The sequence below is a fragment of the Phaseolus vulgaris genome, chromosome 7 (genome assembly GCF_051622355.1).
Source record: "Phaseolus vulgaris cultivar YP4 chromosome 7, ASM5162235v1, whole genome shotgun sequence".
Lineage (NCBI taxonomy): Eukaryota > Viridiplantae > Streptophyta > Magnoliopsida > Fabales > Fabaceae > Phaseolus > Phaseolus vulgaris.
Window position 1 is genome coordinate 6,477,791 of NC_143504.1, and position 18,494 is coordinate 6,496,284.

Genomic DNA, 18,494 nt, shown 5'->3' on the forward strand with positions numbered 1-18,494 from the left:
AGAAGGGATATTAATCCCTCATATGACGAGGTACATCCACGGGCAACACGATACATTGTTGCCCATCAGATTTGTGCGGTTGGTGATGTGCGGGTGCAGTTGGATGGGCTCACACACGATGACGTCATCTGGACTCCATATGAGGACCACAGATTGAGCAGGCCATTTGAGACCATTTATTTATTCTCGGGTCACCTACGATTGGGCAGCTTATCACAGAGACATATGCCCGAGCGTGTGTTGCGCCAATTTGGCTACGAGCAGAGCATTCCACCATCACCGATGCCGACTGAGAGTCCTGGTGCACATGTCATTGATCAAAGGTGGTTGCAATTTGATCACTACTTGGTGACAGGTTTGACAGCTGCTTCTAGTCCATCTACATGTGTTCCTGAGTACATGTCTTGGTTCAGGACGGTGTCACACCATACATTCGTAGAGGTAAGCTTGGAGATCAACCCAGTGTTGTACCACGTCATCGCCTTCGTAGTCCAAATGCTGAGCAGGCAGGTCTCTCGTCTCAAGATGAGCGTGCACATTCGGTAAGTTTTTTTTTATTGTTATGTGATTAAACAATATATTTGAGAAGTTTAATTTATTTTGAATTTGGTGCAGGGTATATTTAGGCGCATTGTTAGTATTCTCCAACGCATGATAGATTGTCGTCAGGTCACTGAAGGCACTGACGCATATGAGAGTACAGAGGCAGCACTGCATTTAGCCCAAAGCGTGACAGATGACGGGGCGGTGTACACTAGACGATCACGTAATGTTCGTGGACGTCGTTGATATTTTGTTTTATTACATGATTGTAATAATAATAACTTTGTATGTGTACAATATGGTTTAATTAATTTATGTTGTAGTGTTTGCTATTTTATTTTTATCTGACATAAACACCAATTCATTATGAATCAGAAATGAAGTAATAAATTATAAATCAAAAGTTAAGTAATAAATTATGAATAAGAACCTCACATTATAAATTATGTCTACATCAATCGTCTCCAAGGTTCACATATGTCGGACTAATACTAATTAATTGGGTAAAAGATTGCATCCTACCAACGTAATATGATGACCATAACCTTGCCTTTGGGTAACAATGTGTACACCATAAAATGTCAGCGGTAGGTATGGGACAATCATCAACCATTTTTACCTGCACAAAGTGTGAATCATATACATGACCAATACATAGTAATCGGTGTAGACCAACATCGGTAGGGGGTGCAGTACGTAATGGGAAAATAGTAATATTTTGTTTCAAAGACAAACAAACTAAGATAATATTGTATCTGCTTGCTATTAAGTATCCCATATCCGGTATTGTCATCCATTTGTCAACACTAGCCTGCAAAATACAATAATGAAATTAGATAGCATACAAGTTCAATTAATCAATGCACATGACTCCTATGAATATACACTTACCACTGACAACTCATCCACTAGTAGGGATCTCTTGATATGTTCTACCCGTTGATGACCACCTAATAATGTTGCATATTCTTCACGCCACTGAGATATTTCTTTAAATAAATCCATTCTGATAAGTGGCCATGACTCTTCACCCATCCCCAACAAAGAGGCAATAGCACGAAACCCACAATGTCCATCTGCTTTAACATCTATTACATCCAAAATATAAGGGTGACATTTCGGATGAAATTGATTAAGCATGGGAATTGCATTGGTGTTGGCCGTCACCTTAACCTTTCCCTTAGGAGTCTTCAAAGATGATGAGCTATCATTTACAATATGGATGCGATCTACATGCTCAAAATATGAAGGGATGCGTTTTGTAGACCTCTGAAATTTGTTTGTTTGACTCTTTTGGGATCCTTTTGTCTTGACTACATTAAGTGGTGCACATAATGTTGTCATGTCTGGGTAGGCAATTTCACGCAACTTATTTTTAATTGTCACTTTGCCACACAGGTCAACCTGTTTGAACCGGGATAGAATGACATCCCATTCTTGTTGAATTGACAACTCAGATGATGAATCACATTCAGATAAATCTGAAAAGCTTAGTCTCGTCCACATAACATGAACTTCACTAAGAGGAATGACACCCATAGCATATCTGGCTAATTGACAAGCACATGGTAATCCGTGAGTCCGTCTAAGTACACATCCACAACATTCACTATCAAACCCCACATCATTGACCCAATCAAACTCTTCAGCAATGAGAATCAAAGCATGTTTAGATACAAAGCCAACCAACATCTTGTACAACTGCACATTGAATGTGTGTCCTATCACATGTAGACTCATTTCAAAGGATGCCTTGATTTCATTATGTTGAAGTATAATAACATGCTTGATAGCATCCCAACATGAGCACAAGTCTCCCATGCTATTTTGTAATATTCGTTTCAAAGACCGATGAGCTGATTCAACCCTGTATAAGTATAAAACATAAAACAATTAGACGTTATAATGAATTAAACAAAGTAAAGGCATTGATATACCTGTTTGATGTTGTATTTCCCAAATGCATTAATGAATCTGTCCAACACTTTACAAATTTTTCTTTGTGCGGAATAATCCATGTGTTCTTCACATATTCAACAAGTAATGGCCACGGTGAACAAATAGTTTCAAAACTTTTAACAAACTCATCAAATTGAGCAATATCTGTACAATCAATGATAGTCCTCCATGAATCCATCACAACTTCCCAAGCCTCGACAGAATCAACCAACATTTTACACTTTGCTTTAACATTCTTATTGATATGAAACCGACAAAGAAGGTTTCTTGCTTTTAGGAAACACAATATTGATGGCATTCATCAAAGCAAGATCTCTATCACAAACAATGACTTCAGGCCCCACATGCGATGTCAAAAGTGACCCTCTAAATTTTTGTAGTGCCCATATGAAGTTCTTTTCCTTCTCGCTAGATAAGAATGCAAAACCAGCAGAAAAGGACAAACCTGTACAAGTCACACCAACAATCTCAAGCAAAGGCAGTCGATACTTGTTTGTTTTGTAAGTCGTATCCATCAAGAATACAATGTTAAATGCATTCAAAAGTTTCACACCATCAGGATGAGTCCAAAAAATATCACTAACAATATTGGAAGACTCATGACACGTACTCCAGTGAAGATAGTTGTCACGGTCTAACAACATCATTAATTGTTGTAATTCAGTTCGTGGTCCTCTAACTGATCTCTTGTATGAGTATCTTGCATTGTATACTTGCTTTATTGTTGTCATATTATCCTCATTATTCTCCTTCAAAGTACGTAGTATGCTACTCGGTTTAACCATGCTTTTAGTCATATCAACAAGCATGGAATGTTCATTCGCTTTTAATCTGCCCGCATATGGATGACCAACTAATGTATCATACAAATCATGATTATGAGTACCACATATTACCTTAAGTACCCAACCTTGACCCTTTCCAATAGGTTTACCTCGCAATTTAAAGGGACATTGACATTTTCGAGTACCAGTTACAGTAACCTCCAAACCATCCTTATACTTTCTATAACTACCCCCCCTTTCACAACCTAACAAGACATATGTTTTTCTCCCTTGCTTCCCATTTGCTATGTCAGACCTAATAATGACAATCACAAAACCAAGTCTATAAGCAACCCTACGGACCCATTCAAGTAAGTCTTCTCGCGAAGGAAAAACCTACACAAAGTTATTCCAACAATATTACAAAAACACTTCTTCAAATTATAAAGCAATAAACATAAATAGAATGAAATTTTATTCACCTCATCTGTTGTAAAATGAGTACCATAATCCTCTTCAACTAATTCATGTTGATGCACAGAATTCATTAATTCTTCCATATATATCATTTCTACTTCATCCGATCTTTTTGTAATCAATCCAACCTCCATGTCCATACTTACACCTTCATTCATAAAACATAAATTTCTATTTTATTCTAATTTTCATAAATTCAAACAAGTATGCAAAATAAAAACAACATTCAATTACCCTTCCGGATAGTGTAATACATAAGTAAAATAGTACCTTCCATATTAGATAATCCGTAATGCATTTCACAACTTCAAAGTGACTTCCGGATTATTTAATCCATAAGTCAAATTAAAACAGCAAATTGCATTCCGGATTACATAATCCGTAAGTCATATTTAAAGTTCTAAAATGACTTCCGGATTACGTAATCCATAGTTCATTTTAATGTACCGGATTATACAATCCGGAAAAGTGAATATCTTTGTTCCGGATCCGGTTTACCCCAGCTTTAATTAATCCGGAACAATTTAATATTGTCTTACGGATTGTGAAAACATTCCGGATTATAGGGGTGGATTCATTGCACGGATTATACAATCCGGTGATCTAGCGGATTAACCCATCCGGAGAAATGTGTTTAAAGCACGAAAGACTTACCTGAACGAAAGAGCGCAGGGAAGACCACCCACCACAGCAACAGCACCACCTTCACGGTTACCACCACCACCTCCACAGTTACCACCACAAGCACCACCACAAGCACCACCGGCAAGCACCAAGCACCAAACACCTTCGTTCTTCGTTTTCACTATGAGTAGAAAGTAAAACAAATTTTCTATTTTTATCTTTTTTTACTGAAGGATAAATTTGGAATTTTAAAAGTATATGGGGTGGCTGAAGAAGGGATGGAGGTGCAGGAAGAAGCACCCTTCTTACAAATGTAAAATGCTTTCCTTTCAACATGGGCTCAAGCATAAACTTAGAGAATCTCTAGGCTTTGAGTATTTCTTCCTGCACGCCCTATATTCTTTGAAATACCAGAATTATCCTTAATAATTTTGGATGATTATAGAATGGAGTTCATAAACAAAAGGTATTTCCAAAATAGAAGTTTCGTAAACAAAGTATGTTTCCTGAATAGAAAATCTAGAAGACAAAAAATCATTCTCGAACACATTTTTTTTAATTTTCAGAACAGTAAATCCAAAATTCATAAAATGTATTTAAAAAAAAAAATGTTACAAAAATATTCCAGAAAGAATAATCTAGAAATCATTTTTAAAAAAGTAAAATAGTCTTTTCCAAAAATGATGGGTGGAGGAAGCCATTTTTGTTGGGGGTGGAGGAAGAAACACCCATGGACTTTTATGTTTAGATGTCACCAAAAGATGAACTAAAAACTAATGCATTATTTTTTCAATGAAATATAATAAAATTTTACATTAAACATTAATAATGAAGAAATGAAAACATACATTAGGTAGTATTAAACTTTGCTTAAAAAAATGTTATTAAATTTTTTTTCCTGTCACAGTGGGCCATGAATGAATTGACCAGCATCAAGCTCGACCCAGAAACAACCATTCGAGAAGGAATGAAGCACCAACACCATAGCCACCCCATATCACCTCAAGTCACCCAACATTGCAACATTAAAGTTAATGAAATTTAAGTTATTAAAATTTAAATCAAACTTTAGGAGTATGGTAAAAAATATTTGATTAGAAAAATGAACTGTTTTCAATGAAATGGGAGAGCAGATTTTTTAGGTTTTTGTTTGAAGGTAAAGTCTAGTACAGTATGAAATTTGGTTTTTGTCATTTCATTCAAACATGGGCCCCTTGTCTGACAAGCATTTGTCACTATATCACCTCCAAATTAAGGGTCATAAAAAACCCAAACACCTTATCCATCAAAGCATTGCCATGATAATGCTGTACTATATTGTCATCAAATATATACTACTATCTTCTTTTGAGTAGCATGGCCTCCTTAAGCTGCCACTTTCATACAACCAACTTGTTGAATTCTAAGAATGTTAATACCAGGAAGAAGAAACGTTTCATTTCTTGCTCAGCGCAGCCTACACAAAGCAATATTAAGGTATGAGCTGAAATGTAATGCAATATCAAAATCCAGCTCTTTGATTCGATGCAGAAGTTAAACTACAAAGTGTTTGCATTGCAACACACCCTTTGTGGAAACAGGTTGTGATTAATGGAGCAACCAAGGAAATAGGAAGGGCAGCAGTAGTTGCAGTGACAAAGGCTAGAGGAATGGAGGTTGCAGGAGCTGTGGATACTAGTCATGTTGGGGAAGATATTGGAAAGGTTTTTGCCTTTGGTGTTTAGCCAAACCAACTCAACTCTTGAGTTTTTCTTTTACCTTTTTTAGATAGTTTTCAATTCTTCTAGGTCTGTGGCATGGAAGAGCCCCTTGAAATACCCATAATAAATGACCTTTCTTTGATTTTGGGCTCTATATCTCAGGTAATGTGAAGCAATAACTCACTTGCTATTTTTTTTTTCTTTTATCTCTTCTGCTTGAATGATGTTTTGAGTAGCAATGTGCAGTCCAAGGCAACGGGAGTTGTAGTTCATTTCACTGACCCTTCCTCAGTATATGACAACGTTAAACAGGTTTGATTTGTGGCTAGCTAGAAACTTAATTACATGTATAAATATGAGTGCGTTATTTCTACATTGTGATCTAAATGGTTCTTTTAAGTTTCGGCTAAATTCTTCTACAGAAGCAAAAGGGAAGTTTAAGGGCGATTACTAAATAGATAGCATGACTATATGATGTAGTTACATAAGCATTTATAAACGATTTACATAAGGAAAATCTTACATATCTTACTTTTACTATAGTAGATTTGTACTTTTAATAGCCAAAGTTGGAGAGCCAGTTAGGCAGCAGGACAAGATTCGTTGTGACTTGTAACATGAGAATTTATATTTTGATACTAGTTTCACATGTGTGCTGAACTTAACATTGATTCATTCTTCATTAGGCAACAGCATTTGGCATGAAAAGCATAGTTTACGTGCCCCGAATCAAATTAGACACGGTAGCTGCATTATCTGCACTCTGCGAGAAGGCCAGCATGGTGAGCACGGGGTGAGACATATGAGAACAACATCATATTTACTTGACATTGTTTCCTTTCTCTTTTCTATTTTATGGTGTCTTCACTTATTCCACACTCCATATTTGAATACCAAATGTTGCAACTTAAGTCTAAACTTGGTAGTAAGCCATTTGTTCTTATGTGGCTTATGATTAACTTTACATCAGGGTGTCTTGGTTGCTCCAACCCTTTCCATAGGATCAATATTATTGCAACAAGCTGCGATTACAGCTTCTTTCCATTACAGCAACGTCGAAATTGTTGAATCCAGGGCTAATGCAAAAGTAAGATTTCTTTTTATGTGTATAGTTGTAACAATGTTAAGCTTTTGCATCTTCTTTTGTATGGGTGGGAAAACAAAGCTTATGAGTAATGAAGAATGCCTATTGTTTGTGAAATGAGTTAAAAATAAAACGATGAAATTATCATCAAGATATAAAAAGGTAAAATAAGGGGACAAGACAGGGCAATCCACAAAAAAAGAAATCCTGACATAGTGCATGATCCGTACTCAAAATCTAGGGAATTATGTAAAGATCCACGGTAAATGTGAATGGTGTTATCCTGTTACTCCAACTTTATTAAAATACATTTCATTTCAGTTTAAGATCTATTATATTGTTCCATGAACCAAAATAATTAGTGAAAAAGGAAATATATACCTGCAAGAAGCACAAGTTCTAGGAAAAAAATAATGAAAAATCAAAGTACCAAAATGCACCTGATAAATTATATCTGCATTGGTTCATTGCAACACTTCTCATTTTGTCTACCTTCACTTTTATCACAGAATTAACAGTAGAAAGTGACATTAAGATAAAATGGTAGTTGGGAAAAGTAAAATCCTACTTCTTCTAATTACGAGAGGATGTGTTGGTTTTAGTAAAAAATAACATGGTGAAATGTTCATCCAAATGGACACATAGAAATCTCTAAAAGATTTAAAACCAATATACTGAATTGGTCTTGGTGAACAGGACCTTCCATCAGCAGATGCAAACCAAATTGCCAACAATCTCTCCAACATAGGTCAAATCTATAACAGAGAAGACCCTTCAACAGATGTCCTGGTAAGGATAAAAACAGCCGAAGTTTATGGTAGCAATTTATACAAAATCAAATACAACTAAGATTAGAGTTTACAGGCATAGTGAGATACATATCTAAGTTGTTATATAAATTTGTCACCCTAGGCAAGGGGTCAAGTCCTAGGAGATGGAATTCGTGTTCACAGCTTGGTCCTTCCAGGACTTCCTTCTAGTACAGCAGTTCACTTCTCTGGTCCAGGAGAGGTATGTATGTCCTCTATGAATTGAACTACTTTCGTTCAATCTTGGTCAGAAAGCATTAGTATTTTATTGATTTGATCATCAACTCAATTGGTGCAGGTTTACTGTATCAAGCATGATATCACAGATGTGCAGTGTCTCATGCCAGGCTTGCTATTAGCCATTAGAAAAGTAGTGCGTCTCAAGGTACTAATCACATTAAGTCTCATTCCTATTACTTTCTTTGTATCATTCAGCTTCATCTGGTTCAAGTTTTTTTACTGTCACTCTATGATCCTTGCAGAATTTGGTATATGGCCTGGAGAAGTTTATATGAAAATGATCCACCTCTTCAACCTCTTCAACTCAAGGGACATTCCACTCCAGCATGTTCACAACCATCACATATTTTTTTTATATCCTATTAGAATTCAGATCTATTGATGGCCGTTTATGTCAAAATGGTGTACCCATTTTAGTCTGCATTGCTTTTTAAATATAAAAAAAAATCTTCTTCGTTAAGAATATAATCAGAAATTTAATCTTTAAATATGCGTGTAGAAAAAAGTTTGTTGAATCTCTTAAATAACTTAATATTTTAAGAGATAAGTCATTGAAAAAAATATGTATCTGTGTAGATTTTAGGGTCAGAGTAATGTTGATCCACGTTAATACACAATTGTTGTCGTGCCAGCAGCTATCTAATTCTTCAAGTTCTTTCTCCTTCACGCATGTGTTCGTCCAGTCGGCGGGGTACTTGCGATTGCACTCCGACGCTCAAGTCAGTGCTAGTGATTAGTCTAGTCTCTCAGGATATTGAAAAAATGTACATTTCCCTCTTTCAGAAGTCCCTTTTATAAGTTGACTTGGGCTTTGATTCGTGTGGGTCACCTAACCGTTGCCAAAGACATGCGTAGTGGTCCTTAGATCATGTGTAGTGACTTCCTGATATTAAGGAAGTGCGTCTCGGAGTGTCTTTGACTCACTCAAAGTTAGTTGTAACAGTTTTCCTGCCACGTATTTATTATATTATATTACTTAATGCATACATTTGGTCGTCCGGGGACCGTACAAGATTCACATTGAATATTTCGTAAGTCAATATTTGTCCAAATTTTTAAATCGATAATAAAAAGAAATCTTATTTTTTAAAAATATAAATAAATTTTCAATAATACATCCAAATTATTGGTGTTGGCTTTATAAATATATACTTCTATAAATTCACAAGCTTATAAAGTTATTAAAATAATAAGATAAGATGTAATTCAAAGAATAAAAAAACTATGGGAAAATAGTATAATAATTCTTTGAATACGTCTTATTCAAAAATAGTGTTTGTGAATATAATTTGCGTTGAATTCAATTAGTTTTCTAATTTCGTGCTTAAAATTTGATTCAGATTCATCATGACTGAGAGAGAGAGCTTCTGGTGAGATATCTATAGACGTTAATTAAAAATGAATTGGGAAAATTTTTGCAGTCAAGTAATTACAAAATCATACTAAACATCACTTTAAAAATATTTATTAAAAAATCAATGCACTATGGCAATCTATAATGAAATAAAAATATAAAAAAAAATAGTTATTGTATTACAACTAAAACAAGGAACTGTCTTTAACTGCTCTAGTTAGCATCATTATTTGACATCAGTCATTCCTACACTTAATTTGCAAAACAACAACTATAATTCAGTACTTTCATCTAATACCAAATTTCTGTTAATAAATAAATAAAACAATGGCTCTTTTTTCCTTTTACACGTGTAAAATTAAACTGTGTAAATTATAATAATAATATTATTAACTAAGTTTTTTCGAGTCTTTCTTTAAACAGCGTTGGGCAGATGATGGCAGTATCTACGCAGAGTCCACCTTTGGTGTGAGTGCAATCAATTTGGGCCAATGAGAACTTGATACATGTTCGCTCATTGGGCTTTTCGACCACGAAATCTCCAACATGATAGTAGACCCATTCCCCAGGCCCATGCAAGTAACACTCTGACACTGAATGCTGGCCGTCAGATGTGGAGAGTTGGAATCGGACGGGATTGATGTCCCAACCATGAACTTGATCAACGTTGCACACGCGCCGGCCCAATCTCTTTGAGGCCTTGCCCAATTGGAGTCTGAAAACTAAGCTGTAACTCCCCACAGGGAATTCAAACTCTAGCTCCCCTACCACTTCAACCCACCACATTTGTTGCAGATATGCAACACTCTTGAACCTGCAAATACAAACACAATCACCTTATTTAATTATTTTTCCATTTTCATAATTGCTTACATTTATCTCTAAAAGCCATGAAATCACATGTTAGGTTGGGAATATTTATGAAGATATTTTGAATGGGGTCACAACATTTCCACAAAACAAATTGTACAGATTCCAGTAAAAGTGAAAACAACTTTTCAAGGAATATCATAATATAAGTTTTAGAGGAGGTTCTCATGCCACCAAAAAACAAGCATATATCCCAACCCATGTTTTTTAGAATTATTAATTTATGTGGAAAATGCTACTAGAGACAAATAAATAAATAAAAATGTGGAAAGAAACTTTTGTTTGAAGCAATGAAGCTAGTGACAGATACAATATGAAATTGCTTCTATGACTTAGACACAATATATGTATATTATTGAACATCACTTTCCCTTAACACACAAGTCATTTTCAGTAATTAGTGTAATATTTTTCTCAGCCTCATTTTTTTTTCTTCACTTCAATTACCTATAATAAGATATTAACGTTTGAGCACGAAACATTTTGTCTGCCAGAATATGGCATTACCCATATCCTTTTCCATTCTTTGAAAATTCCAATCTTAGAGAATCTAAACATGAGCTCATTGTCGCCCTCGTAATTTCTGCAAAATTTCATCTCTGCAACTAATTATGCAGTTTTTAGGCTGGATAATTAATTAAGCACAACGGTGACTACGAAATTGTTCAACACGCCAACCATTCATTTTTCTTTCTGCTTAAACTCAACACGTTTTACATTAAATAATTATTAATACCCTTCGTAAAATATTAAAATAGTTGATTTTTTCTTCAGGGATTTATTATAAAATAAGTTGACATTGTTTTCATTTTGAGCTCTTACATTTATTCAACTAAGTAACTATATATATATATATATATATATATATATATATATATATTTTACTCTTTACATTTTTTTGTTGCGTCATAGGCAATTTTCCTGCACTAAAAGATGTTTTTTAATTAGGAATTTTTCCTAAAGTGATATATTTCCACGATTTATTATTATTTTTTTGTTCATAAACGACTTTTACTTTCTATGACAAAAAAGTTATTTTTCGACGATAGTAAAAGACGTCTTATTTATATATACTAATAAACTTAATACCTTCAAACCTCATTAATCTGACCATAGTTAGTTTGCGAGGAGAATTTAATATAATTTAAATGCCCATGATTATTTTAGTAACATAAATATCAAATGGATTTTATATTTTAATATAGTACATGTTTTATTTTTATTAGAAAAAGAAAAGTTCAAGATCTCTTGCTAACCTCAAGCTATAAAACTTGGTCGTGTCATGAAAATAAGAAACAATAAATTTGAACCAAATTAAACAGGCAAAATATGAGAAAACAAGATAGTTTTCAACGAGCTAACAATTGTTCTGAAAACAGAAGCAATTCTAGGGAAAAGCAGACAACAGAAATGGTGTCTGAGTCAGGACACACGATTTGACCACAAACATTTGACGACCTCAAAATTCAATCCATGTTTCAACATAAATGAAGATCAAACAGAAGAGAGAGAAAAGAACAGGTTCAAAAATCATGTAAAAGTCAAAGAAACATTAAACTAATAAAAATATCCACTCATATCCCTGACCTGGATTCTTCAGTTGGAATATAATTCCAGTATCTTCTGTCGTCTATTCCTGTAATCTTCAAGGACTTGGATGACATGAACAAACAAACTAGTCCGCTACATTTATCCAACCAAACTTCCTACAGCAGTCATAAGAACCAAACAAACAAAAAATCATGAAGAATTAAATGAAAAAGACAGAGATAAACTCAAAATTAATATAGTTACTAATGAAGAAGGGATATGGATCCATAGCATGAAGCAACTTACTTTGGCGCCGCCATCAAAACGATTGGGTAGGGTAAGCTTTGCATAAATCTCTTTCTTGGTCATGGTAGCAGTATTTTCTTCACCAAGAACTTTATCAGCAAGAAACTTGTAACTTGGTGGGAGCTTTGATTCCCAGACAAAATCAACTGAGGAAGCTCGGTGAAAGGCCCTATTTACTCTTGCCAATTTGCATATATCGGGTGGATCAAGATTCATGAGCAAGGAGGAGATGCAGCTCTCTGGGATATCACCAAGACCAGGTCTTGATGATTGAGAAGTAGACCTTTCTTCATTTTCAGCTTTATCAGGTGAAGAAACAGCAGCCCCCATGACAAAAACAGGAAAATAAATATACAAGAGGGTGTATTGCTGTGATGAATTGTAAAAGTTGTTTATAGGTAAAGAAGGAGGAGATAAAAAAGGAGGGAGATTGAAGGAGAGAAGGGTGATGGAGAAGGTGCAAATTCTTCCATTTTGATGGTGTGATTAAGGAGAAGGGAGTGGCAAAGGTAGCATTTGGTTTATGCTTTTAAAAATGGTGCGCGTGTGTGCGTGTGAGGGAAAAGGGATAAAGTGAAATCTTCCATGTTCCAACTAAGAAAGGAATTTGTAATGAAAGGGAGACGTGGACAGAGTGTGCATGGACATTGTTAGGACAACCCTTTTCCACATTTCCTCACGTGTGGGATCACGCGCCTATTATTTGCCTTTTTTTTTTTTTTTGCATTTTTATAATCTTATTTTTTACTTTCTAGTTATAAATGATTGACAAATTAATCATACATAATACCTTAAACTCGTTATACTAGTGTTAGTCTTGGTCATTTCGATTATTCTTTTATTTTTTATCTTACGTGTCATTCTTTACTGGTAATTTACAGATACGTGATTGAAGGTTAACTTACAAAAGGTACTTTAACGATTAAGTAAAGTAAGTACTCAATATATGAAGTTTAGGGTTTAGGTTAAGAACTGGTTAAAAAAATATTTTACTCCTTTGTAGATGATTTATTATAGCGTTTAATCATAGATTATATTTTGTTGTTAGCTTAATTTTAGGGAGATTTTCTTATTTCTTAGGATGTTATCCGAATTTAGTGGAAAGTATCCCAAATTCTTAAAGTATTCTTACAATTGTTTTAATTATTGTTTATTGTAAATGTGTCTTAAAGTCGATCATTAAGACCAAATGTTAGACTCGTCCAATGCAATTCCAATGCAATTTATCAAAATATCATACCTCTTCAATTCCACTAATGCATATCCATATAAATTAAAATAATCCTTAAAAAATCTCAAATATTCTTACTTTCGTATAAATATAATAATAGTACAACTTGCTTAAAAACAAGATTTCATACTTATAATAATTTCCATCAATAATTCCTAATAATATTATAGTTATAAATATTATATAATAATTATCTAATCAATCATTTTATATCTACATTTGACCTTTATTTTTATCTACCATATCATTCATTCCTGATCTTTTTTATTACTTTTTCTTATGTCTTTACTTACTGCATGTATCTTACTTTTTTCCTTTATAATTTTAACAAAGTGTGATTTTTTGTTGTAACCACAAAAGATAAGCTCTTCTTACCAACAAAATATTTTATTTATTTTTAAGAAATATTCGAACTTAAAGGAAGTCAGCATCAAACCATGAACCCTCTGTTATACGGTTTCTTAGAAATACAAGATATTATTTCTTTTATGCGTTGGATAGAAATTAAGTGTCATTTCCATGTAAATTGATTATAAGAAAAATAACTCTATTCACTATCGTATCCTAGTTTTATGTTTAGTAGGCATAATTTATATATATATATATATATATATTAGAATTTAATTACTCAATTTTTTTTAATAAGACTTTAATTATAATTTCTATAAATTTATTTTTTTCATAATACTTTTATCTTCTTTTTTTAAATTGTAAAATAATTTTTCATATTTTCTCCAAAAAGTGAAAGTTTAGAAGATAAAATATATTAGGACAATCTGAACCAATCAAAATTTGTTTTTTAGCATTTTTTTCTTTTCCTTAGATTTTTAGTTTTTTTGTTTATATATATGGATTTTTCTGGATGCATGTGAGATGTGAGTGCTACTAGTTTGAGATTATAATAATATGTTATGTGTGTGAATTATGTGTGTGAATCATGTGTGTGAATCAGAATCTTTTGAATAAGTTAAGAATTCTTTAATTTTATTTGACGTTTGTTATCTTTCTTTGAGGAGCAAATGACCAAAAGCAAAGGGACTAATAAATTTATTTCATTTCAGTTTATTTGAATATTGATTTGTTGTTGGATTATTGAGCTTATACTAGTGATTGTTTGTTGGACTTATCAGGTCACTCGCTGTTTGATGAAAAAATCAACACAGTCAAATAATAATTCAACAAGAGCAATAAGCAGTGAATAATAATTTCCCAACTAACAAGAATATGTGAGGAGCAATAACAAATAATGACAGCAACCAAAACACACTGAACTGAACTGAAGGAAGACACAGAATTTTTAACATAGAAAACCTTCTCAATGTGAGAAGTAAAAACTCCGGACACAGGTCACTTAATCAAGCTCCACTATAATCAAATTAAGTTACAAGAGAATCTCAAATCACAACATAAATTGTGTTCAATGATCAGCTAAATAGCAAGACAACCGTGATGAAATAGAAAATAATAAACCAGAAAATTCACCAAACTGCAGCTACTCTATGCAGCCTATAGAAGACTAAATAATGATCTTAATGTTACTCTTTCCTTTAACCATGATAACTTAAAATCTTTATGACCCGTTTACTTCGAACGAAGGAGAAAAAGAAATATTCATTATGTTCACATAAAACATATATTAAGAAAATATAATAAGAATAACACACCAGAACATTTTTATTTTGAAACGTTTATCATTTATTTGGTTACTTTTTATTTTAAACTTGAATTATTATTTATTTTTATTTAAAATAAAATTACATAATTAAATATATATAATAATATTTAAAAAATAAAAATATTAAATGTTAAATAAACTTATGTCAGAAAAATATATAACAATTAATAATTATTATAAATTATAATTATTATTAATAATAAAAAAATAAATTTATATAATAATTATATTAATTATAAAAAATAGAGATACAAATAATAATGTTATTTAATATAAAAAAAATTATCAGATATTTATAATAATAAATATTTAAATATTTTTTATTAAATTTTATATTATTTTACATTTTTTATCATACAGTCCTAATATATTTAAATTAATTTTTTAACAATTTTTAAATATAAAAATAATTTTATAAACATACATTTTATCAATTAAAAATATTATTTTAATTATATTCATCACATTATTCAAAAAATTTCATAAACTTTCTTTTTCTCTACATTTTCTACCTTATTTATCTTAATCCAACAACATCAGCAGTTCCCTTCGAATTATGTGAAACCTACTCCTCAAATTCATTCTCATTCGAAACAAAGCATTAGTGACATAAAACTACTGACACTCCATTTTGCCTCCCCGTGTCTTCATCCCATTGATTTGATTTGAAAAATGACGGTTTTACTAACTTTTTCCCTACTACCGTATCATTGCCTTCTTCGTTTCACTTATTTACCTTGTGGTTTTCGCTTCCCATTTCCAAATTCACTTACACTCTTCATAGTGTTTAGCCTATATTTTATTTTTTAAGAATATATTAATAAGATTTTTTTTTCATAAATTTTTTAAATTATCTAAATAAATGAATTTTCCTCTTAAAATTATCTATTCGAACACACTGTTAACATCATTTCTTGTGACAGTGTCAACAATATAAAGATAGGAAATCAAATGTTTTTAAATTAAATAAAAATATTGATTAAATTTGTTTAGTTCTGTGCTACAACCCCCACACGACACACTTGAAAAAAAAAAATGAAAATGGAGATCTATGTATACTTTTGAATTCATCAGTTCGGGAATTCTCTGGAATCAGCTTTTACCATTACTTAACAGGTTTAAGATTTGAAAGATATCGAAGTGAAAGTTGTAGAACCTTGTTCATTGGAAAAGAAGAGTTCGATGTTCTTGCTCCTGATATGACCGAAAGCAAATGACCCAAAATGATGTTCCCTTTATTGTGCTGGGGTAGTGAATGTTCTTTTCAGATCTTTGATTCATTTTCCAAACCCTCCCAAGAATAACAGCAACAATATGCTTAATTTCCAACGAAGCCTATAAAGATTTTTCTCCTTGACCCACATAAATATTTATTCTGATCCAGTGGTTGGAGATATTAAAACTCATTTAATGATCTTAGATCAAAGGTTGAAGCATGATCCACTTACCCTGTTTTCTAATGTCTGGAATTCAAAAAAGTTTTGGTTTCTTGTCATGTCCATAACATAAATTACAAGTTGAGATGATGTTGATCGTGATGGTAGCTGGAAAATGGAGAATAACGTGGTTACCCTTTCTATTTTATAATTAGGGAATATTTAATAAGGCACCAGCACCACGTGAATCGTGATTAATACAATTTTTTTACATCAATTTAATAAGATGTTTTGTATTGTAACTAGTTGCAAAAAAATTCTGTAACTGATCATTTTCTTCCTTTAAAAAAATGGGTTATCAAATCACAGAACATACTAGTTAATGAACATGAAAAATTTAGGTATAATTACTTTATTGGTTTCTGCATTTTGGATCAATATTCAATTTTGGATCAATATTCAATTTAGTATAGTAGTTTTAAAAAAAATAATTATTTTTTAAAAAGTACTTAAATTGGTTCTTAGTTAATTTTCCTTTAACAACGTCAAATGTTGTTTATATAACAGAGAGAATTGTTGACGTGGATTGTGAATTAAAAGAAAAATGAAATTCAGTGTTGTGTGAGGTGACAAGTGAGGGCTTTGAGAGAGATTAGTAAAATTTGGGGTTAGGGTTTCTTCCATTCTTTCAATCATAATCCCAAAAGAACAAATATCATTGGAAACTAAAAAGTCACCTCCTTTTTTAGGAACTGCTGATGAGAAACACTTTGAGAACCATCCAGTTGTGTTGTTTCACACATCAATTGTTCAATTTTCTTGAATCAGATAACACAAGAACCAACCAAAGTGAGCAAAATGAGACCGATCCAGATGGGATTATTAAAGAAAAAGTGGGGAAAGAGATGCCCATATGCTCAAAATGAAAGCTTCCAAAAGAATCTAATGTCAAACACAATGACAAGCAATGAACACTTTTCTTCCTTAACAGTTAGAGAGAGAGAGAGAGAGAGGGAGAGAGATCACATTCATGTTAGTTTGTTTGGGGAGAAGGGAACAACATTTCTTGAATCAATCAATTCCATAATCTTCTCTCGCGCAATATTTGAGTCTATTTTTGCATGAGCACATGCAAATATCTAACTTTCACACATGCAAATATCTAACTTTCACTTCAGTGACAGTACTCACATATTCAAGAACCTTGTGCAACCTCTCACACTTCCAATCAAAGTGCAGTGGAACAAAATTCTCAATAACATGTTGTGAACGAAAGAAGAGTGGGAGTTGAAGAAACTAAAGATGTGGACATTGTTATGAACCATTGCACTTGCTAATCTTTTTTAAGAAATGAAAGAGGTTAAGGAATGGGAGAAAACCCTAACCCCCAAATTTTACTAATCTTTGTCAAAGCCCCCTACTTGCCACCTCACACAACACTAAATCTCATATGTCTTTTAATTCACAGCCACATCAATAATTCTCTCTGCCACATAACACTTGAGATTGTTGAGGAAAAGTTAACATAAATGACCAATTTAAATACCTTTTAAAAAAATAAAGGGATCAAATTGATTTTTTTAAAAACCATTATACTAAATTGAATATTGACCCTAAATGTAAGGATCAATAGGGTAATTATACCAAAAATTTACATGGAAGCAAACCATTACTTATGCAAGTGTGTAACGTGTTTGTTTTAAGGGATGTGAGTCGATAGATGTGAGCGGATATGCGAGTGTGAATTTGTGGGATTGAGAGAAGCAAGTTTCATTGCATACAACAAAGATGTGTGACGAAATTCACATAATTATATGTGTATTTATATTAAAAAATTTGATTTTCATTGTTGATAATTTGTTTAGTATAATGCATTTCCAAATTTTTCAACATACTTTTTACAATTTTGAATATTAAATTTTTTTATTGAAAAAAATAACTTTATGACAAAT

General features: G+C 32.6%; 2 protein-coding genes and 1 pseudogene across 4 annotated transcripts; 1 reads left to right on the forward strand and 2 right to left on the reverse strand.

Annotated features, from left to right (window-relative positions):
• Window positions 1-997: 997 nt before the first annotated feature.
• On the reverse strand, window positions 998-5,352 carry LOC137828028 (uncharacterized; annotated as a pseudogene).
• A 282-nt stretch (window positions 5,353-5,634) lies between these two features.
• Window positions 5,635-8,688, forward strand: CRR1 (Dihydrodipicolinate reductase, bacterial/plant). Of its 3 annotated transcripts, none has more exons than XR_016523527.1 (10): window positions 5,635-5,843; window positions 5,948-6,070; window positions 6,155-6,229; window positions 6,314-6,379; window positions 6,754-6,860; window positions 7,038-7,154; window positions 7,848-7,940; window positions 8,064-8,162; window positions 8,259-8,345; window positions 8,443-8,688. XR_016523527.1 is itself a non-coding variant. In XM_068635369.1 (10 exons), the coding sequence occupies exons 1-10, from the start codon at window positions 5,724-5,726 to the stop codon at window positions 8,473-8,475; spliced, it is 909 nt and encodes a 302-aa protein (XP_068491470.1). In that variant the 5' UTR covers window positions 5,635-5,723; the 3' UTR covers window positions 8,476-8,688. The 3 variants fall into 3 exon arrangements, 2 of the variants coding, with proteins under 2 accessions (XP_068491470.1, XP_090161498.1); XM_068635369.1 differs by having other exon boundaries at window positions 6,754-6,849; XM_090305372.1 differs by lacking the exons at window positions 5,635-5,843; window positions 5,948-6,070 and having other exon boundaries at window positions 6,171-6,229; window positions 6,304-6,379; window positions 6,754-6,849.
• Window positions 8,689-9,629: 941 nt separating this feature from the next.
• Window positions 9,630-12,930, reverse strand: LOC137828849 (F-box protein PP2-A13). The gene is made up of 3 exons (XM_068635588.2): window positions 12,261-12,930; window positions 12,012-12,130; window positions 9,630-10,368 (listed from the first exon to the last, which is right to left on the reverse strand). Exons 1-3 carry the CDS (start codon window positions 12,588-12,590, stop codon window positions 9,948-9,950), a joined length of 870 nt encoding a protein of 289 aa, XP_068491689.1. The 5' UTR covers window positions 12,591-12,930; the 3' UTR covers window positions 9,630-9,947.
• Between the last annotated feature and the right edge of the window lie 5,564 nt (window positions 12,931-18,494).

What these genes read in the sequence shown, in the direction of transcription:
- CRR1 (XM_068635369.1), top strand. Translation starts at nt 5,724, where the DNA reads ATGGCCTCCTTAAGCTGCCACTTTCATACAACCAACTTGTTGAATTCT. An exon ending in TCTGCGAGAAGGCCAGCATG is followed by an intron (nt 6,850 to 7,037) that starts GTGAGCACGGGG and finishes ACTTTACATCAG; the next exon opens with GGTGTCTTGGTTGCTCCAAC. An exon ending in ACCCTTCAACAGATGTCCTG is followed by an intron (nt 7,941 to 8,063) that starts GTAAGGATAAAA and finishes TTGTCACCCTAG; the next exon opens with GCAAGGGGTCAAGTCCTAGG.
- LOC137828849 (XM_068635588.2), bottom strand. Translation starts at nt 12,590, where the DNA reads ATGGGGGCTGCTGTTTCTTCACCTGATAAAGCTGAAAATGAAGAAAGG. An exon ending in GTTTTGATGGCGGCGCCAAA is followed by an intron (nt 12,131 to 12,260) that starts GTAAGTTGCTTC and finishes TGACTGCTGTAG; the next exon opens with GAAGTTTGGTTGGATAAATG. An exon ending in ATTCCAACTGAAGAATCCAG is followed by an intron (nt 10,369 to 12,011) that starts GTCAGGGATATG and finishes TTGTATTTGCAG; the next exon opens with GTTCAAGAGTGTTGCATATC.